This window comes from Rhinatrema bivittatum, chromosome 6 (genome assembly GCF_901001135.1).
Source record: "Rhinatrema bivittatum chromosome 6, aRhiBiv1.1, whole genome shotgun sequence".
In the NCBI taxonomy this organism is placed as follows: Eukaryota; Metazoa; Chordata; class Amphibia; order Gymnophiona; family Rhinatrematidae; genus Rhinatrema; species Rhinatrema bivittatum.
This window is the reverse complement of record NC_042620.1, coordinates 100907641-100930423: the sequence shown is the minus strand read 5'-3', so window position 1 is coordinate 100930423 and position 22783 is coordinate 100907641. Positions and strand designations below refer to the sequence as shown.

Below are 22783 nucleotides of genomic sequence, written 5' to 3'. Positions count from 1 at the left end.
AAGATGCAGGTGCAGATGCACCTCAGCTGAGCGCTTTACGTCTGGAAGCCTGATCTGGCATAGGCTTAAAAAAAAGCAGAAAAGAGGAGTGCTCGGAGGTGAGAACTTGTGCCCTCTCCCCCGTAGCCAGTGACAATCATGCTCTCAGCGAGGGAGGGCTGAACTGAGGAAAAAATAAAGAGTAGGGAAGTTTTAGGCCCCCTCTTTTTTACTTGCCGGGTCATTCTTCTCTCGGCATTTTCCTCTGCATCTCTTACCCCCTTTTCCTTCTCACTTCTCTGGGGAAGTAGTGTAGAATAGATTCTGCTCTGGCTCAGCAGGTTCAGCAGCTTTTGGCTAGGCCCTGCTTCTCAGGCCTTATTCAGTCAGTTGTGTAGTAGGCCACAGCAGCGTTTTTTACCCCACATGTTTAGGCGTGTTTGCACATTCTCGCCATGCAGCGATGTCCTGAGCTGGGCAGACACATGCGCGGGTACTTGTGCTCATAAGGCTGCAGCCTAGATTTGAGTGCATATTTGAGCAGGTACACCAGAGCGCTAGAGTTGAGTGCAGGAAACCTATGGCGCTGGGGACAAAAAAGTATAAGTGCCTTGATATCTGTATGACTTGATTATAAAGACAATCCAGCTATTGATCTCTCTACGCCTGTGTCAGCACTGTTTAGATCAGTGATGGCCAACCTTTTGAGGTCAGTGTGTCAAAATTCATAAAAAAAACCGAGCATAACTCGGGTGGTGTGTCACTTCTAGAAAAATCCATAATTTTGTGATATTTGTAGCTCTAATCAACAAAGTTATAATTTTAATATACATACTGTATTTATTAATAAAGCAAAAACAAATAATTCTTTACCTTACCTGCTTAGTGACTTTTTTGTTGCTGAATTTCATTGGCTAAATCTTCAATTGAAGGTTGGTATTTCGTACACTTCAAGTCCAAGCAAGCGTTACAAACTTCATCTGTCAGTCGGTTTCTTTTATTGGCTCCCATTCATGTTCACAACACTCCCTCCCCATCTCCCAGGCATGCACACATTCATTCTCACACACACAGACCCCCAGGCAGGCACCCATGCATTCACACACATACACCCCCAGGCAGAGTCCCATTCATACACATTCACACACTAAAGGTAGACCCCCCCCTCTTTCTTTTGCCAGCAACCTCAGAACCTCTCTCATTCCTCTGCTGCCACTGTCACTGATGCCGCGTGGCTATTGCAGAGGTGCCGATTGCTGCTACTGACACTGAAGTCCATTCTGCTGCCTCCTCTGTGCAGGCCCCGTGGGCTTCCACTTTCTCCATGCTGATCTCGTACATTGTGAGATCCGTTGAGAAAGTGCTATTCTTGCACATTCCCAAAGAGTACATGTGCCAATCACTAAAAAGTACATTTTTTTTTTTTTTGCCTTTGCTGTCTGATCTTAGTTTTCTAATTGGTTGGTCACAGGCTTTTTTTTCACCTTCCCTTTCTTATTTTTTTGCCAATTCCTTTTATATTGTCTTTTTTTCTGTTTCTTTTTTCTCCATCTTCTTCCCTCAAACACACAGTCAGGTTCTCATTCTCACATGCATTTCTCTTTCTCACACACACAGGCTCTCACTGGCACATGCTCTCTCTCATACAATCATTCATACACACAGGCTCTCACTGGCACATGCTCTCTCTCATACAATCATTCATACACACAGGCTCTCACTGGCACATGCTCTCTCTCATACAATCATTCATACACACAGGCTCTCACTGGCACATGCTCTCTCATACAATCATTCATACACACAGGCTCTCACTGGCACATGCTCTCTCTCATACAATCATTCATACACACAGGCTCTCACTGGCACATGCTCTCTCATACAATCATTCATACACACAGGCTCTCACTGGCACATGCTCTCTCTCATACAATCATTCATACACACAGGCTCTCACTGGCACATGCTCTCTCTCATACAATCATTCATACACACAGGCTCTCACTGGTACATGCTCTCTCATACAATCATTCATATACACAGGCTCTCACTGGCACATGCTCTCTCTCTCTCTCTCACACACACACACTCTCACATGCTGTCTCTGCAAACATTCAGGTCCTCTCTCTCAACTCACCTCATACAAGCACTCTACGGGCCCTCAGCCTCTCTCTCACCTCTGGGCCTCCTCTTCGCGGGTCGCCGCAGGTTGGGCTCTGCAGCGGCCCTGATCTTCTCGGGCCGCGGCAGCCCTGCTACCGGGCCTCTTCCTCTTCTTGGGCCGCTGCGACTTGGGATTCGCAGCGACCCGCGGCGGCTCCTCTTCTGCACGCGCTGATTCGCTTCCTCCTTCCTGCCCACGCGGCTCCGGCAACGTTTACTTCCGGGGCCGCACAGGCTGGAAGGAGGAGCATCAGCGCGTTGTCTTGAGCCTCATCGCTGCGACGCATGAGCCTCCCTGCGCTCGGGGGCATTGGTGGAGGGTAGGGGGAAACTAAAAAACACATTTAAAGGCTCGGCGCAGCTGAAAAAGAAAAGGCTCGGCGCAGCCGATAAAAAAAAAAAAAAAAAAAAATCCTGATAGTCCTCGAAACGCTGCGCGTATCAGCCAAAACGGCTCGGCGTGTCACCTCTGACACGCGTGTCATAGGTTAGCCATCACTGGTTTAGATGCTCAATGCGAATTGCTACTACAGATTTTTGCTGATGTTAAGAACATAAGAACATAAGAAAATGCCATACTGGGTCAGACCAGCATCCTGTTTCCAACAGTGGCCAATCCAGACCATAAAAACCTGGCAAGTACCCAAAAACTAAGTCTATTCCATGTAACCATTGCTAATGACAGTGGCTATTCTCTAAGTGAACTTAATAGCAGGTAATGGACTTCTCCTCCAAGAACTTATCCAATCCTTTTTTAAACACAGCTACACTAACTGCACTAACCACATCCTCTGGCAACAAATTCCAGAGTTTAATTGTGCGCTGAGTGAAAAAGAACTTTCTCCGATTAGTTTTAAATGTGCCCCATGCTAACTTCATGGAGTGCCCCCTAGTCTTTCTACTATCCGAAAGAGTAAATAACCGATTCACATCTACCCGTTCTAGACTTCTCATGATTTTAAACACCTCTATCATATCCCCCCTCAGTCGTCTCTTCTCCAAGCTGAAAAGTCCTAACCTCTTTAGTCTTTCCTCATAGGGGAGTTGTTCCATTCCCCTTATTATTTTGGTAGCCCTTCTCTGTACCTTCTCCATCGCAATTATATATTTTTTGAGATGCGGCGACCAGAATTGTACACAGTATTCAAGGTGCGGTCTCACCATGGAGCGATACAGAGGCATTATGACATTTTCCGTTTTATTCACCATTCCCTTTCTAATAATTCCCAACATTCTGTTTGCTTTTTTGACTGCCGCAGCACACTGTACCGACGATTACAATGTGTTATCCACTATGACACCTAGATCTCTTTCTTGGGTTGTAGCAGCTAATATGGAACCCAACATTGTGTAATTATAGCATGGGTTATTTTTCCCTATATGCATCACCTTGCACTTATCCACATTAAATTTCATCTGCCATTTGGATGCCCAATTTTCCAGTCTCACAAGGTCTTCCTGCAATTTATCACAATCTGCTTGTGATTTAACTACTCTGAACAATTTTGTGTCATCTGCAAATTTGATTATCTCACTCGTCGTATTTCTTTCCAGATCATTTATAAATATATTGAAAAGTAAGGGTCCCAATACAGATCCCTGATGCACTCCACTGTCCACTCCCTTCCACTGAGAAAATTGCCCATTTAATCCTACTCTCTGTTTCCTGTCTTTTAGCCAGTTTGCAATCCACGAAAGGACATCGCCACCTATCCCATGACTTTTTACTTTTCCTAGAAGCCTCTCATGAGGAACTTTGTCAAACGCCTTCTGAAAATCCAAGTATACTATATCTACCGGTTCACCTTTATCCACATGTTTATTAACTCCTTCAAAAAAGTGAAGCAGGTTTGTGAGGCAAGACTTGCCCTGGGTAAAGCCATGCTGACTTTGTTCCATTAAACCATGTCTTTCTATATGTTCTGTGATTTTGATGTTTAGAACACTTTCCACTATTTTTCCTGGCCTTTCCACTATTTTTCCTGGCACTGAAGTCATGTTGGACATCCCCTCGGCTTACGGTGGCTCCGGAGGGGAGTGGGTCGGGTGGTGACCGCCTCTCCTACCCCCCCTTGTTCCCGATGGCAGAGGCATCCCCGAGAGAGGGGTCAGAGAATGCCAAGTTTGGGCCTGTGGGATCCTGTATGGATCCATCCTCCTTCTGGGTGAAATTTTTCCAGTGCCTGCAGGCTTTTCTGCAGGGATGCCTAGCAGAGGCGAAGCAACTTGTCAGCCACTGTGGGCAAACGCCACAGGGAGGATATCCCTGGAGATGTTCAGGGGGATATGAATCATGTTACATCGGATGACTCCAATGGGAACTTGTTTTTCTTCCCTCTAGAAGAGGGAGAAATTCCACCTGATTTGGAGCCACATCAGACTCTACTCCGATTTTTTCAAAAAGAAGAGTTGTCGAGTCTGTTGACTCAAACCCTGAAGATGCTCGGTGTGGACGAGTGTGATGCTATGGGCTTACAAAAGAAAGATCTCTCAATTTGGTCATTTTATGCAAAGCATCCTGTTTCTTTCCCCTCCTGGATCCAATTCAAGAGTTAATTGACCTTGAATGGATCGCCCCCAGAGGCAAGTTTTAAAGAGGGGCACACTTTGGCAAGTTTGTACCCTTTGGATTCAAAGGCAAGGGAACAGTTGCGATTCCCAAAGGTGGATGCCTTGGTATGAGCTGTTTCTAAGTGAACCACCATCCCGGTTGAAGGAGAGACATCCCTAAAAGATGCTCAGGATACAATGATTATGGCTATTCTTAAATAGGCCTTTGAGGCGATGGCAATGAATTTGCAAATTGCTTCTTGCTGCTGCTTGGTAGCTCGGGCTGGATTGCGTCTCTCTCAAGAGACACAGGGAGTAGGATCCACTGGCAGATCGGTGATGGAACCGGGAGACAAATTCTTAGCTGATAGCGATCTGTGACTTGATGCAGACAGATGTTAGAGGATTGGCTTTCGTGATAGAGGCTAGGTTCCAGTTGTGACTGTGAAATTGATCAATAGACATTGTTTCCAAGTCCAATTTCACAAGGTTACGCTTTAAGGGTTCCCTTTTATTTGGACGTGAGTTGGAGAAGATGGCGAATACCTGGGTGAAGCTAAGGTTCCTTGATTACCTGAGGACAAGAAGGTGGCTTTGCTTCTTTTTGGGGCAAAGGGCCACTCCAGAGATTGCCATCAGTTTCATCCCTACAGAGGAGCAACTACTGAAAGGTCTCATCCCTTCGGAAGATCTCAGTCCTTTCAACCTAAGAAGCCTTGTAAGGATGCAGGCTCCAGGGCTGGAGTACTTTGATCTTTGAAATTAAGGTGTGGGGGTTCACCTGCGGTATCATGAGATAGGCAGGTATTTTTCTCACTTTTATCAAAGGTGGGCCCAGATTATGACGGACTAATGGGTCCTGGAAGATTACTTGCTCATTCAGGAAGTCTGATGGACTGTTTGTGCTCTATGGTGGAGGTAAAGAAGGAGAACTGGCAGCGTGGGTGCTATAGCCTGTTGGGTGAAAAAAGTCATAACGGCTGCCTATGTGGATGCAGACGTCCCATTACTTAGATGGGTTAGGATGCATTCCACTAGAGTTCAGGCAGTTTCATGGGCGCAGCTTCGATGGTTGTCTCTCGAGATTTGCCGAGCAGCGACGTGATCCTCCTTACACATTTTCTCCATTTAGGACTTGAGAGGACATGGATTTTGCATGTGTAGTGTTGACGGGACTGTGGGCAGCCTTCCACCCTTTTCGGGAGTAGCTTTGGTACAGCCCATTGGTGTTGATTGGCCTGCGTGAGTGCAGAGGAAGAAGAAATTATTATTTACTTGATAATTTCCTTTCCTCTAAGGAAGACAGGCCAATCCACAACCTGCCTGAGGCTGCCTTCTTAATTTTAGTTCAGTCTTTATATGCAGATGATGAAGAGTGTTATTCTGTTAATTTAGCTGAAGGACTGGTAGTGACATGACCAGCCCCTAAGATTAGTTGGTTAAATTTTTTGCTGAGCTCAGTGTTTCCCAATTGGTTGGAAGCATGAGTGGTTGACTGTTAATAGTGATGTTTAAGTATAATCGGTTTATCCAAGTTTGGCTTTCCTAGAGATACTGGCAGGTTGATGTCTGGGCAAGGCTATATGTCAGTGACACGGCGAGTCAGCTGTACTCCATCTCCATCTGCTTGTAGGAGTGCATAACCCCTTGGTGTGGATTGGCCTGCCTTCCTTAGAGGAAAGGAAATTATCAGGTAAGTAGTAATTTCTTCTTACTTACCTGCAATGGGATTCTTTGAGAACCAGCAGGATGTCAGTCCTCGCAAAACTCTCACATCTCCCCTTGTTGTTGGTTTCTGCAAATCTTATATTTATCATGGACTAAGGGACCCTGCATAGGATGTGGGGTGGAAGAAGGGAATAGCCAAGGCTACCCTTAGTCAGTGAAGCAGGCTCAAAATTTTTAGAAGCTTTGATGTCAAAATTCGGTGGCAGGCTCCATCTGATTTCACCCATGTGTGAGAACTGACTTCCCAGTCTCCTTGGAGAACCCTTGTTACAGGTAAGTAACTCCACTTTCTACTATCTGAAAGCAAGAGAAATATACCCATTAATCTGTGACGACATGGGAGAACAACAAAATCCAAATTAGCAGATAGGAAAATTTGACCTTATATAGATCAGTTTAAGTATAGATGTCTTAGCAGACCATGTACATTTTACTGCTCGGATCACCATTTCTAAAGAAGCAACATTGATTGTGGAAGAATGATTTCATAAATTGTAGCATGTGCATGCAGTCGAGGGACATCTATATATATTTTTCATTATGGAAATTCTGCTTCTATGATGTTATCCTTTAGGCTATCTTATATATGCACTTTGCCATATTTCACAGATCCTGCATGTCTTCTGCAGGTCACTTATATCTGCCCCGTTCCTACCAGCCTAGGGTAATTTTGATCAAAAAGTTGATTAAAAAAAAAAGTGAATCCTGTACTGCCGAAAATATTCCTTATGTGCAATAATTTTTTTGAACCCAATCTAGTCAAAAACATCAGGCTAGGTAGGTTAATTAATGCACATGAAAAGCAACCTGTATGTCTTCTCAAGCAGAACTTTCAAGTTGACATTATGTTTAGTAGCATACTAATATTTCAGGTACGAGAGCATCCCCTATATCACCTGATTAAAGCCCAGACCCAGAAAAGGATGGGAGAAGTACCAGAAGCCATTAAGACCTTGCAGATGGCCATGAGCTTACCTGGAATGAGAAGAACTGGAGCTACTTCAAAATCTAAAGGGAAGAAAATTGAAATCAGTGCAAGTGATCGCGTGTCTGTCTTTCTGGAACTGGTTACTGCACATTGTATGAATGGAGAACAGGTACAACATAGTGTATTTGATTAGTAGAATTATAGATGGATTGAATGACTAGCTTACTTTATGTATTAATCTATTAATTCAGCATTCTGTGTCAGTCTAGAGTGGTGAAATGTAATTTTTTTGTAAGTCTGCTGCATTACTTATTTTATGCCTTTTAAGATATTTTCTTTTTTTTTTTTTTTTTTTTTTTTTTTTTAGCATGAAGCAACAAAAGTATTACAAGATGCCATAAATGAGTTTTCTGATACCCCTGAAGAATTACGAATTATGATTGCTAATGCAGACCTTGCTTTGGCACAGGGTAATATTGATCAGGCCTTAAACATGCTCAAAAATATTACACCAGAGCAGCCTTATTTTGTACAAGCCAAAGCAAAAATGGCAGATATTTATCTTCAGCACAGAAAAGAGAAGAAACTGTATGCTGGCTGCTATAGGTAAAATATTCTTATGCTACTACAACTATTGTATTTCTTTTCTTTAAACTGTGTGTTTTGTGTTGTCAATAATAATTTCTTTTAAGTTGGTTTTAAAATTTATTTATTAGATTTATTAATTGCTTTCCAATTTTATGGTAAAAATTTCCAAAGCAATGTTCATGTTTAGCTATCACATAAAATCATACAAACAGGAATGTACATCCATTAAAACAAAAATAGTAAATCATGTTACCATCCCTTTATAACAACCATAAAAACACCCCACCAACATAGACCTCATCTGTAGACCCGTTAAACTTCCCAGGTTTAATTCGGAAGCTCTGACATCATCAACCATGTTATTATTTTATGCCGAAATTGTGTTTGTAATGGCAAAGTTGCAATTTGATATTTTGGGCAAAAAATATTTTCTCATTGAACTCTATATAGATTATCTGGGATTCTTTGCAATACAGCACACATTTTATTTACTAGAATCAGTTATTTGTGGAATCATTTTTATTATTCTGTTGAATCTTTTTTTGATTTCTAGAGACCTAGTAGAAAAACTCCCCAACTCCCATACTTACCTTCTTCTTGGTGATGCTTACATGAACATCCAAGAGGTAAGCCTTCCATTAGAAAGTATTCAACAAGTCAGATGGGTTATTCTAACTGCTATTACTGCCTTTTTGTAGTAATGAAAACTGAATGAGTATTTTAATAGCTATAGGGAGGGTCTCACGTGTTTGTAATATGAGACCTACACACCTGACTAGTTACCACATTCAAAGAAAACTGCAAAATGCTGTCTTATAAACATAAGGGGCTGGATTTTAAAAGCCCTGCGCGCCGTTGCGCCTATTTTGCATGGGCCGGGGCTTCGTAAAAGGGGCGGGAGGGGGCGTGCCTGGGGGTGTGCCCGGGGGTCAGGGGGCAGTCTGGGGCGGGTCTGGGGGCGTGGCGAGGTTCGGGGGCAGACCAGGAGGGCGGTCCCGAGTCCCCCAGCACTGCGGCCTGTGCCGGGGGATACCGAGACGGCGCGCAGGCGTAACTTGCACAACAAAGGTGGGGGGATTTAGGTAGGGCTGGGGGGTGGGGAAGGGAGGGGAAGGTGGGGGGACGCGGAAGGAAAGTTCCCTCTGAGGCCGCTCCGATTTCGAAGCGGCCTCGGAGGGAACTGAGGCAGGCTGCGCAGCTCGGCGCGTGCAGGCTGCCAATTTTGCACAGCCTTGCGCGTGCCGACCCCAGATTTTATAAGATACGCGTGGCTACACACATATCTTATAAAATCCGGCGTACTTTTGTTCGCGCCGGTTGCGTGAACAAAAGTATGCGCGCGCATACTTAAGATCTACCTCAAGGTGTTCTTCTGTCATTCAATTTATACATTTTTCATGGAGGATAGAAAAGTGCAGTATAAAAGAGAAATTGTCTCTTCCATTTTTCAAATTAGATTTGTTTTGGAAGGAGGCATTGAGGCCTAAATATTAGAGGCCAATTATAATGTTAAACGTAATAGTTATCCATTTAAATGGCTTACCTGGATATATTTAGTCCTTATCCAGTTAAATTCTAGCCAGATAAGAAGGAGGTATTCCGTAGGCAGGCAGACTCCTGGGTTTATGCATCCCTGCCAGCAGATGGAGACAGAGAACGTTTTACTGACACTGCAACATAATTCCTGGTGCCACCTGCAGTTCTTCATTATACTTAACAAGAACTGGAAACGCTGTAGTTAAACTCAGCGTTAAAGCTGTGCGATAGGGCATTGCAAAACTGTGAACCCAGCCCACTCCTGTCCCTAACTCCTCCTCTTTTTCAGATTTGCATCGCACCATGCATTATGGTGCTATTGCAGGCATTAAAAGCGATTTCGCATGCTTTAAAGGCGCTTAATGCATGCAAAAACGCCATAACGCAATTTGATAAATGACCCCCTTAGTGCTTAAAGAAATGTTATGAGACATATGATTATAACATTTTAAAGTGTGTTTGATCACTTCAGTGGTTATCGAAGTTGGGCAATAACCTGCAGTTCTTCAGCATTTCTCTGTCTCCAGCAGTTGGTGGATGGTGCAAAACGTGCATTTCTGCAGTCTGGAGAGTGCTTTAGAGTTGTGAGCCTTCCTTCCAGGGTGGTTTTGGGTCCGGTTGATCCTTCCCTATCTGGTTGAGATGGACAAGCTGGGGTAGGTGACCTTTTTTTATGCTCGTTCTGTTATCCCGTGGGGTGCAAAATCTGGTGGTCCAGTTCCCTCCCTTTCACAAGGCTGCTTAGGTGGCTGTGGGCTCAGAGCAACTGGTTCTTTTTATCAGTTTTCCTCTCATTTTTGTTTTGATTCTGGCTCATCCTCCTGTGGTGCTGGACAGCTCTGTCTTCCATGCTAAGGGAGCTTTATAATAGAGTTTAAAGAAAATAAAAGAAAGGAAGCTAGAAGAGCTAAGATAAGGCACGGGAGGCCTGAGAGCTCTGAGGAACGACTATTTTCTCGTTTAAGGTCAGCGGTAAGGGGAGAAAAGCTATTTTTTTGTCGTTCCCATGTTGTGAGCAGCGCGGTGGTTTTCCCGCCAAAGCATTATGGTGTGCGGCTCAGGGTGCCATGCATGAGCCACCTGGGGCTCTATGCCACTTGCATTTCAGGGGAGAAAGGGCCATCGGGGGCTCGATGGTGGCAAAAATGGCTAAATGCAGTACAGGCTCTCCTGCAGCGCTGACCCTGCATGCTGGGATTAAGAACGAATTGGGACCTCCTTTCCCATCAGTGCAGGAATAGCGGTCATTCTCACAGGACAAGCAGGATGGTAGTCCTCACGTATGGGTGACGTCAGTGGACGGAGCCCCACCAAGGAAAACTTTTCTGTCAAAGTTTCTATAAAGCTTTGACTGACGCTAGCACACTGAGTGCACTGAGCATGCTCAGCCTGCAATTATCCCTGTGACCACAGGTGTCTCCCCTCAGTCTTCTTTATTCCGCTCTGCAGTAAGCATAGCAGTTAGGAGCTCTGTGAGAAATTCTTGCATTGGAGTTTGCTCGAGACCTACCGGATCTGTACCTGGTCTCTTCTTGCGGCCACCGAAAGCGTTCTGCCATATGTCAGACTCTTACCAGGCTGCAGGAGCTGGGGGCCATAGTCTCAGTCCCGGTGGAGGAACAAGGCGCCGGCCAGTATTCAATCTACTTCTTGGTGCCAAAAAAGGACAGTTCCTTCCGACCAATCTTGGACCTCAAAAGAGTCAATCGGGCCCTCAAGGTACCACACTTTTGAATGGAGACCCTGAGGGCGGTAATAGCGGCTGTTTACTCCAGTGTTTATCTGGCCTCTCTCGACTTGACGGAGGCTTACTTACACATACCAATTCAATGCAAGCATCAGAAGTATCTTCGATTCAACATCCTAGGCCACCATTTTCAGTTCCGGGCTCTGCCCTTCGGTCTAGCCACGCCGCCGCGCACTTTTACCAGGTGGTGGTGGCCCTCTCCAGTGAGAAGGCATCCTCTTCCATCCTTACCTGGATGATTGGCCAAGTCGGAGACCCTCTGCAGGGTGCAGTGACCGGGTCCTTGCTCTCCTCACCCCTCTCGGGTGGATAGTCAGTTTTCCGAAGAGCAATCTGCGGCCCTCCCAAGTCTTGGAATTTCTGGGGGCATGCTTCGATACCCGAGTCGGCAAGGTATTCCTGCCAGACGATCAGGCATTCAAAATGATGGACCAAGTGCGAAATCTTCTCTCGCTTCCGCTTCCTAAGGCGTGGGACTACCTTCAAGTGCTGGGAACCATGGCTTCCACTATAGACCTGGTTCCCTGGGCTTTTGCGCATATGTGACCCTTACAGAAAGCTTTGCTATCCCGCTGGAAGACTGTGTCGGAACAATTTCGGACGATCCTCCCGCTCTCTGGGGCGGATTTTAAGAGCCCTGCTCGCGTAAATCCGCCCGGATTTACGCGAGCAGGGCCTTGCGCGCTGGTGCGCCTATGTTCCATAGGCCTACCGGCGCGCGCAGAGCCCCGGGACTCACGTAAGTCCCGGGGTTTTTCGAGGGGGGCATGTCGGGGGCGGGGCCGATCGGTGCGGCGTTTTGGGGGTGGGGCGCGGCATTTCGGGGGCGGGCCCGGGGACGTGGTTTCGGCCCGGGGCGGTCCGTGGGCGTGGCCGCACCCTCCGGAACCGCCCCCAGGTCGCGTCTCGGCGCGCTAGCGGCCCACTGGCGCACGGGGATTTACTTCTCCCTCTGGGAGGCGTAAATCCCCCGACAAAGGTAGGGGGGGGGTTTAGATAGGGCCGGGGGGGTGGGTTAGATAGAGGAAGGGAGGGGAAGGTGAGGGGAGGGCGAAAGCGAGTTCCCTCCGAGGCCGCTCCGATTTCGGAGCGGCCTCGGAGGGAATGGAGGTAGGCTGCGCGGCTCGGCGCGCGCCGGCTACACAAAATCGGCAGCCTTGCGCGCGCCGATCCAGGATTTTAGCAGATACGCGCGGCTACGCGCGTATCTACTAAAATCCAGCGTACTTTTGTTTGCGCCTGATGCGCCAACAAAAGTACACGAAGGCGCGCTTTTTTAAAATCTACCCCTCTGACTCTACCATTGCCGACATACAATGGTGACTATCGCTGATGCACTTCCTAAAGGGGATGTCCCTACAGACTCTTCAGTGGATTGTAGTCACGACAGATGCCAGTCTCTCTGGGTGGGGAGCAGTCTGCCAGTCTCAAGCTACGCAGGGATACTGGTCCCCAGTCCAATCCCGCTGGCACATCAATCGCCCGGAGGCCTGGGTGATCCATCTGGCTCTCGTTTTTTATACCTCCGATTTGCCACAAGGCGGTGCAAGTACTCTCGGACAACTCCACCACAGTGGCTTATATCAATCGACAGGGGGGCACCCGGAGTCACCTGGTGGCCCTAGAAGCCAGCAAACTCTTTGCCTGGCTGGAGCGTCACTTGGACCGCCTAGCAGCCTCCCATATAGCGGGCAAGGAGAATGTACAAACCGATTTCCTGAGTCAATGTCTCGATCCAGGCGAGTGGGAGTTATCATATGGAGCGATGGATCTGATCATCAGCAGGTGGGGTCCGCCCCACCTGGACCTGATGGCAACCTTGAGCAATGCCAAAGCTCCCAGGTTCTTCAGCCGCTGGAGGGAGCACTGTTCGGAAGGAGTGGATGCTCTAGTACTTCCCTGGCCCCATGACATCCTTCTAAGTGTGTTTCCTCCTTGGTCTCTACTGGGAAAGGTCCTACGAAGAATAGAACTTCACAGGGGACCGGTCATCCTCATGGCTCCCGAATGGCCCCGCAGACCGTGGTTTGCAGATCTGGTAAACCTGGCGACAGACGGTCCTCTTCACCTCTGCCATCTTCCTCGCCTGCTCTGGCAGGGTCCCGTATTTTTCGACCAGGTGGATCGCTTCTGTCTAGCGGCCTGGCTTTTGAATGGCAAAGATTAAAAAAGAAGGGATATAAAGAGGAAGTTATATCCACTCTGCTTCGAGCCCGTAAGCCATCTACTTCACTGGCTTATGTCCGCGTTTGGAAAGTTTTCGAAAATGCCTGCGCAGAATCGGATGTCTCGACGCGTTCAGCTCCAGTTTCTATGATTCTTTCTTTCCTTCAGAAGGGCCTCTCCAAGGGTCTTTCCTTCTGTTCATTGTGCTTCCACGTGTCCGCCCTCGGCTCCCTCTTAGGCGCCATTGAGGGTCACGTGGTAGCGTCTCACCTGGATGTTGTCAATTTCCTCAAGGGTGCCAAGCATTTGAAGCCGCCCGTCCGGGTCACTTGTCCTTCGTGGAGTCTTAATTTAGTCCTTTGGGACCTTTGTGAAGCACCTATTGAACCTCTCTGTCGGGCTACCCTCAAGGATTTGATGCTCAAGACTGTCTTCCTGGTTGCTATCTGCTCCGCCAGAAGGGTGTCAGAGATTCAAGCGTTGTCCTGTCGGAAGCCTTTTCTGCAGTTTTCTGATTCTGGAGTTTCTCTCAAGACCGTTACTTCTTTCTTGCCGAAGGTTGTTTCTTCCTTTCATGTCAATCAGTCGGTGGAGCTTCCCGCGTTCTCTCCTGAGGATATAGCGGGTCCAGTTGGGAGTGATCTTCGCCGCCTTGATGTAAAACGCGCTTTGCTGCGTTACCTTCAGGTTACCAATGACTTCCGGGTCTCAGATCATCTTTTTGTTCTGTGGAGTGGTCCAAATAGGGGTAACCAAGCTTCTAAGATTACGATCGCTCAGTGGTTGAAGGAGGCGATTTCCTCTGCATATATCTGCCAAGGTTGGGCAGTTCCGGAGGGCCTAAAGGCTCATTTCTTGCGTTCTCAGGCTACTTCTTGGGCGGAGAGTCAATCTGTCTCTCCGCAGGAAATATGAAGGGCCACTATGTGGAAATCCCTGCATATCTTTGCTCGACATTACCGCCTTGATGTACAGGTGCCAGTATTTGGTTCCTTTGGTCAGCAGGTGCTTCGAGCAGGACTGTCTCAGTCCCACCCTTTGTAGGGAAGCTTTGGGACATCCCACGGTCTGGACAGATCCGGGTACGTACAGGGAAAGGAAAATTAGTTCTTACCTGTTCATTTTCATTCCTGTAGTACCCACAGATCAGTCCAGATGCCCTCCCCTGTATTTTCTGTCGTCCACGCGAAGCTCTTTTTGCAGGTTACTGGATGTTTTTCATCGGTGATAATCCTTAAAGGCACTGGAAGCATTTGTTATTGATGACAATGAATATACAAGAGCGTTCATCTACAGATTCCATTCAGTGTTGTTGCAATTGTTTAATTTTTGCTTGAGTTCTCTGGTTACTTGCTTGATCTCTTTTCTCGGTTATCTTAGTTCTTATCTGCTTTGACAATGGTTATACTGAAAGGCTGCAGGGTAGGCTGTGTCCTGATATAGGATACCCTTTCAGTTTTGGTCTGTCTCCATCTGCTGGGGAGGAGGCTCAACCCATGGTGAACAAAAATTAACAGGTAAGAACTAGTTTTCCTATCCCTGGCACAGCGGCCAATATGGCCGCTGTGCTGGCAGCCTGACCTCGCCCCCTTCCCGCCACTTTTTGTAAGCCCTGGTACTTACATGCGTCCCGGGGCTTTATGCGCTTCGCCAGGCCCTTTTAAAATAAGCCTGGCGTGCGTAACCTTTTGAAAATCCGGCTCAAAGGCTCCAACACATACGTGCAGTAAGGATATTTTAAACGGTCCGCATGTACTTACATGCACGATATAAAATTGAGCATATTTTTGCTCGCGTGCTCAATATGTGTGTTTATGGGTACATGTGCGCTCCATTTAAAATTGACTTGATACTTTCTCTTTGAAAATTGATGTAAATTCTACAGGTGAAAAATATCTGCAGAGTTTACACCAATGTGGGCTGTTACAAAATTACATCTAAGGTCTCATATATTGTATTGATGTTTTCCTTGTGGTGTTAATTAGTGCAGATTTCGAGTCCCTTAAGTGCTCAAAATGTATGATCCTGAATTACAAAGGCCTATACGTTAGTGCATCTGGGAGCCCTTTACTTTAGTCTTTCATACTGACCTACATTCCAGAGTGCTCTTACTACTGAATCTTTATCTTCTAAAATGTTTCCTCTTCTACACATTCATAATTTGATAGCAATTCTCTTTTATTTTAGCATGTCTTAGGCATATTACTTTTTTCAATTGCTTGTTAGCTAAGGTTCATGACTGTCTGCTGAAGCAGTATTTGAACAATATGGACAGTGTAGTTTTAAATTTGACTTGTATTCTTGACCCTCAAAGCTGATTATAGGCTGTTGAGCTATTTAACTGTTTTTCAATGAAACAATATATAATTCTTTCAGATCATTCTATTTATGAATGGCCTTTTAATTTTCTGAGGAGTCTCTCATGGGGGACTTTATGAAATGTTTTCTGAAAATCCAAATACACTGTATCAACCAGTTCACCTTTATCTACATATTTGTTTATGCCTTCAAAACCATCCAAAAGATTAGTAATGCAGCCTTTCTGTTTGCTAAAAGCATGTTGACTCTTCCCCATTAAACCATGTCTGTTTGTTGTGACCCCAGAGCAAGTCACTTCACCCTCTATTGCCACAGATACAAAATTAGATTAAATCCTTTCGGGGACAGGGAAATACCTGAATGTAATCTGCTTTGAAGTACCCAAAAGACAGAATATAATTCAAATAAATAGATATCTATCTAAATGGCCAGTGATTTTGTCTTTAAGAGTAGCTCCTACCATTTTCCCAAGCACTGATGTCAGGCTTACCCCTAGAATTAAAAAAAACAAACTGTGTTACATTGGCTACCCTCCAATCTTAGGTATTGGGGCTTTTTTAAATGATAGGTTATATATTACTAGTAACAGGTTTGCAATTTCATGTTTGAGTTCTTAAAGACTCTGGGGTGGATGCCATCTGGTCCTGGTGATTTGTTAGTGTTTAGTTTGTCAGTTTGATCAATTATATCTTCCGTTATCACAGATTTATTTTAGTTGCTCAGAATCATCACCATCAAAGAATATTTCCGATGTGGGTATGTTCCCAACATCCTCCTCAGTAAAGACCGTGGCAAAGAATTCAGTCAGTTTTCTACTATTGCCTTGTCCGCCCTGAGCACCCCTTTTACCCTTCAGACATATAGCAGCTCAACTGACTCCCTCATAAGCATTTTGCTTCAAATATACTTGAAAAGCTTTTATTAGTAATTTTGCCACTCCAGCAGGCTTCTTCTCAAATTTTGTCTTGGCCCTTCTTATTACTGTTTTATATCTATCTTAATTGTGCTTAGGTTTTTTCCCATTTTTTTCATTTGGGTCTACTTTCCAGTTTTGAATGATGCCCTTTTGGTTTTAAATGCATTGTGACCTTGCCATTGAACCATGCTGATAATTGTTTGGTCTTCATTCAAACATTTTTATCTGGGGTTCCAAGATGGTAGTTTTAAATGAAGTCCATGTCTCATATGAAGCTTTAACCTTTGAAACTGCTTCATTTAGTTTTTTTCTTATTTCCTCATTCTATTATAGTCTCCATTTTCAAAGTTATATGTTACAGCAATAGTTTTCCTCCTTCCAGTGATTATGTCAAATTTGATTGTATTATGTTGGCTATTGTTTAGTGACCCCACCACAGTACCAGGTCATGCATTCCACTGAGGACTAGATCTAAAGTAGTTGCCCTCTCTCATTAATTCTAGGACCATTTACTGGAGTAATTGAAATCTCCCATTTGTTTGTCTTTCTAATTTCAGCTAGCATTTCACAATCTGTTCCTTCGTCTTGACCACTTAGACAGTAGTATTCACCCACTGCTATATTCTTAACAGTCACGCATGGAATTTCTATCCATAAGGATTCCAAAATTCCTTTTGCTTCCTGCAGGATTTTTTTATCATGTTTGACTCTATTCTATCCTTTACATATAGTGCCACCCCTCCACTAATTTGATCTGCCCTGTCACATTGATATAATTTATATCTTGGTTTCATAATGTTGCATTGGTTGTCTTCCTTCCATCATGTCTCTGAAATGCCTATAGTATATTTATCTCTGTATAACACCATATAAACTAACGCTCTAATTTTACTGTTCAGAAGAGGTGGCGATCAGTCTTTTATAGGCAAGGAAGTAGTCCATATCTCTGGCTTATAACTGTATATGGAAGGTCTTTGAGGTATGGTGTTAGGAAGCAAGGATTTCCTCTTTAAGGCTTCATATCCCTTGAGTCTGTCATTTTTGCAGAATCATTAACTTTAGTTTTGAAAAAAGTCATCCAGGGTGATGTACAGCAGGTTACATTGGTAGTAAACAACACAGATCATAACAATAAGAGGCATATCAGTGCCATACTGTGATTGCGGGGATGATTCAGAGCATCAGCTTGAACATATAAACAGTGTCAATGTTAGAATCTACAATAACTAGCACACTTATTTAGACATTTAAATTGATACAGTTAAACTAATAAACAGGCATCTTTAATGTATGATACATAGCATACAATGATGTTGATACAAATAGCATCAGTGAACAGAGTACAACATATGGAGGTAAAACATAAAAATAGATATTGGTATTGATACTGACTATTGAGTAGAACAAAAAACAGAATAACATTTTGATGGACATTATCTGTGTAAGAGTATGATAAATAGTAGCCGCAATTAGACTGCTAGGTAAACCATGTGAATTTCTGACTGGTCTCAGGATGCATACAGCTTGAAGTCATTTGAATCAGTCATTAAAGGTTACCTGCTTCCTGAAGTGGAGGTAATCCTGGGTTAGGTGTAGCTCTTCTGTCACTGAGTTCCAGAGAGATAGAGCTTGTTTTTTGACAGCAGGCAAGATGTATTTCAGTACCAAAATCTGTTGTTCCAGAATACAAAGAGTTGATTGCTCTATATGACCTCATTTTAGGTTGTCAAGGATGATTATTGCAGTGGTCCTATATTTGGTGGTCTCATCAAACTAACTAGCTGCTGTTTGTGGGAATAATCACTAGTTTTCTTCTGAATTATTATTTGCTCCATTGCAAAAGCTAACTGGTTTATGCTTCATTAATACTTTTTCTGTATTTATATTCTAGCCAGAAAAAGCTATTGATGTATATGAACAGGCGTTAAAGAAAAATCCACGAGAGAGCACGTTGGCAAGTAAAATTGGAAAAGCATTGATCAAAACTCACAACTACTCAAAGGTATTTATGCCTGAAAAAATTGTGTATAAACACATATGATGTCTATATTCAAAAGCCATTTAGACAGATAACGTAATAGTTAACCATCTAAATGGCTTACCCAGCTATATTCAGCCATTAACTGGCTAAATTCCAGCCGGGTAAGACGAGGCATTCTGGGGAGGAGCGGAGTTAGCTGCATAAGTTAACCGATTAACTCTGATATTCAGCCATAGGGCTAATGCTAGTTGAGTTCTAGGGCTGTCCTAAAGTTAGTCGGTTATACATAAATATACCCTACTAGTTAGCTGATAATGTATAACTGGCTAACTAGCACAACTGCACAGAGGCTGAATATGGACCTCATAATTTCATGTCCCAAGACATGCATAGTTGATCTCACTTATGATTTCCTGATTTATCCACAAATTATATCTTAGAAAAGATATTGAAGCATATTTATCCAAGAAACAGAACTATGCTGAGCTGCTATCTAGCAGCCATATAACCTAGAACTTTGAAAACGCAGAAGCTAAGAGAGCTTGGGGCTTCCTAGTACTTTCATAACAAATGTTCAAGGACCCTAGTTACTGTTTCTGGTGACAGAAGGGAGGCATTCTTCCCAGGGTACCTATAGGTAGAACTATAAACATGGTTTGCTTCCAGAAAAATATGTACTTATTTGTAACTTGAGAAGGTAGTTTGTAGCTCCATATTCTATAATGATAAACACAAGGCTAAACATTTCAGGGGAGTAGTTGTTTAAAAACAAAATAAAACATCAAATTGTCTCCAAGTATTCCTGGTGGCTTGAAGTTAGTTGGTATCTTTTTGGGCAAAAGGGAAAATACATTTTGTTCATTATTCTTGCTAGACAGACTGAATGAAATTGGACTACAAGAAATTACATTAGCCTGGTTTAAATCCTATCTGGAAAATAGGTCGTTTAAAATTAAGATTAATAACACCGAGTCCGATATGAAAATTGTGTGTTATTGTACATGTGAATTTCATGTTTTTATTATGTACGTTGATGATGTAAATCGCCTAGGCCTCCTTGTGGTAGGCGATTAATAAATTTTAATAAATGAAATGAAAATGAAATGATAGTTTTAATCTGCCTTATGGTGTCCCCCAAGGATCTTCACTCTCTGCTACGCTTTTTAATATTTATATGTTCCCTCTCTGTAAACTTTTATCTGATCTTAATATTGCTTATTTTATTTATGCTGATGATGTGCAGATTTTAATTCCCATTGAAAATTCTACTAGTTTTACTTTAAAAATAAGGGATATTTATTTAGTCGCTATTAAAAAAGTTTTATCTGGAATGAATTTAGCTCTGAATGACAAAAAAACAGAAATCTTATACATCTGCCCAAATTAAGTCCCTTGAAGGAACTCGAAATACTGGAAGCTGCAAAAGTATTACGCTGGATGTTCGAGATTTGGGAATAATTTTAGATTGTGAAGTTAGCCTGAAGAAATGGATAAATAAAACAGTTAAAGATGGATTTTTTAAGTTGAATATTTTAAAGAGAGTAAAACACCTTTTATACCCCAACGATTTTAGGACAATTTTACAAGTATTGATTTTTACTAAATTAGACTATTGCAACACCCTCTTACTCTTCCTGCTAGCACTATGCGACCGCTGCAACTCTTGCAGAATTCTGCTGCAAGGGTATTGACTAACACTAAGAAATTTGAGCACATCACCCCTGTTCTGAAAGAGCTTCATTGGCTCCCTATGGGATACAGGTCACAATACAAAACACTTACATTAATACACAAATCCTTGTACAATGAGAAGGTCGTTTGGTTAAATGCAGCGCTATACTTTCATGTACCAGCACGAATAACCAGATCTGCGAACACTGGGCTATTACCAATTCCGACAATAAAATCTGCTCATATAACACTGTACGAGAAAGAGCTTTATCTATTGCCGGTCCCAACCTTTGGAACTCTTTACCACCACAGCTGAGGATGGAAACGGATATCAGACTTTTTAAAAAAAGGAGTCAAAACCTGGCTTTTTAACCAAGCCTTTAACAACAAGGATTGATTTCTTTTATTTATAATTTTTAGTGATATACCTTTTAATGTTACATTTTGAATTTTTAAGATGTGCTTGGATCCATAGTTTTTGTATTTTAGCTTATGTTGAGACAGATTTTATATTTTAGATGAATCATTTTAAAAGTTATCCTCCTTTTATACGCAAATGTAGTAACCAACATTTGATTTATGTTGTAAACAGACATGATATGTATCAACATGAATGCCGATATACAAAAATCACTAAATAAATAATAAAATGCAGCATTTGTGATTTCTAATTAAAGGATCAACTACTTAATTTGGATTATTTTTTCTGAGTTATTACTGAGGGTTTTGTTTTTTTTTTGTAGAAAATCAGTTTGTGAATTGTACTAAATATGATTGTTATTTTTAGGCAATCAGTTACTATGAAGCTGCTCTTAAAAGTGGTCAACAGAATTTTCTTCGCTATGATCTGGCTGATCTATTGATGAAACTGAGGCAGTATGAAAAGGCTGAAAAAGTACTCCGGCAGGCATTAGACCACGATCCTGGTAAGAAATGATTATATAGCATAGAATAAACAAATATAGATTTGTTTTTTAATTGTATGTTTTCATGTGTGAGTTAAGCTTGTGTTGCTAAAGTTCAGATTAAAATTGTAACTTTTGATTTTGTCTGATGACTTTTCCTAGCGTGTAGCAGATGGACTCAGGACCAATGGGTAATAGTGTACTCCTGATAGCAGTTGGAGACGGATCAGATTTCAATCTGACGTCAGCCCTAGTACATATACCCCTGCAGGAAGTGCAGCTCTTCAGTATTTTCCATCTCCATAGCAGTTAGGGACTCTATGCACGCTTGCACAGCATTAGAGTAATTTTACCAAAGAAAACCAAAATAAGAAGAAATCTTACCTCTACAGACAAGCCATGCTCTCCTGCGGTGACACCCATTGGATCCCTCCCCCAGTTGAGAATTCCCAAGGTGATTTCTGCGATCCCTTGGAGGTAAGCCTCGGTCCGGCGGCCGACCCTCAGCGGGAACCTAGCTCCCGACATCGGGTGAGGCTGAGAAGGCAGCGGGTGCAACTTCGAGCTTAGCGGTGAAGGTATTTTTCCCTCTCCCCTCGCAGCCTGAGACCGCCCAGAACGAGAGCAGGAAGCGCCGAGACATGGTAAGGTAGAAATCTATTTAAAAGTCTCCGGTCTCCGAAGCTTGAGGAGTCGCACAGGTCACCAACCGGGACCAGTGCTACCGGGTTGATCTGCCCCAACAGAGCTAGACCCCGGTTAGATCCAAGGGTCCTCCCACGTGGAGACCCTCCGAGGTGGTCGCCATATTGTCCGCGTGGTCGCTGTCACCATTTTGATCTGTTCGCTGTCCCGATCCGTGCACATAGAGGCGAGCCATGCGCACAAATACCTTGCGCGCACAACGTCGCATGCCCAAGTACCGTGCGCACAAGCAACGCGCATAGCCACGTGCTTACTGTGCCGGGCGCATAACTTCGATCTGTGCGCACAACAGCGCGCACATCAAATCTACGCGCACAACTTCGACGCACCGGAGCGCATAACTGTATTTTATGCGCACAAAACCATGGCACCACCGGAAAAGAAGCTCAGGGCCTCTGCCCAGCATGCCACATTAGAGCTGCACAGCATGAGGAGGCCACCGCCCTGTGTATACAGTGCGAGGAGGCCCTGGGGGATCCAGCCCATGCCCCCCCCCCCCCCCAAGCCGGTGCCGGGATCCAGCTCCTCAAACAGTACGCCGGACCTAGCGTCTCACAGCAGGACCCTCCCTCAAATGGGGCTCCCCAGGGACACAGCGCCTCTTAATTTAGACCCAGCATCTACCTCCTGGGTGGAATTCTTCAAAGGCCTGCATACCTTTGTCCACATGCAGCCGGAGCCTCCGATAATATGGCCACAACCTCCACCAGAGGACCTCAACATCCCTGGACCCTCTATGCCCAGGGAAGTGATTCCACCGCCCAGAAGCCCAACCTTCGGGGACACGGACATATCAGATGAGGAATCAGAACCCCTGGAGGAAGGGGAACTCCCTCTGGGGACAGAGCCCGACCGAACCATGAGACGCTTCTTCACCAAGGACGAACTTCCAGACCTGGTC

General features: G+C 44.2%; 1 protein-coding gene across 2 annotated transcripts in view; it reads left to right on the top strand.

Moving 5' to 3' along the window:
* Window positions 1-22783, top strand: part of TTC21B (tetratricopeptide repeat domain 21B) — a 450819-nt gene that overhangs the window by 220391 nt on the left and 207645 nt on the right. For both annotated transcript variants that reach the window (XM_029605659.1, XM_029605657.1), the window contains exons 14-18: window positions 7293-7517; window positions 7716-7954; window positions 8490-8562; window positions 18512-18622; window positions 21060-21198. In XM_029605659.1, the coding sequence (XP_029461519.1) occupies window positions 7293-7517; window positions 7716-7954; window positions 8490-8562; window positions 18512-18622; window positions 21060-21198 (787 nt within the window). The remainder of the gene's footprint in view (window positions 1-7292; window positions 7518-7715; window positions 7955-8489; window positions 8563-18511; window positions 18623-21059; window positions 21199-22783) is intronic.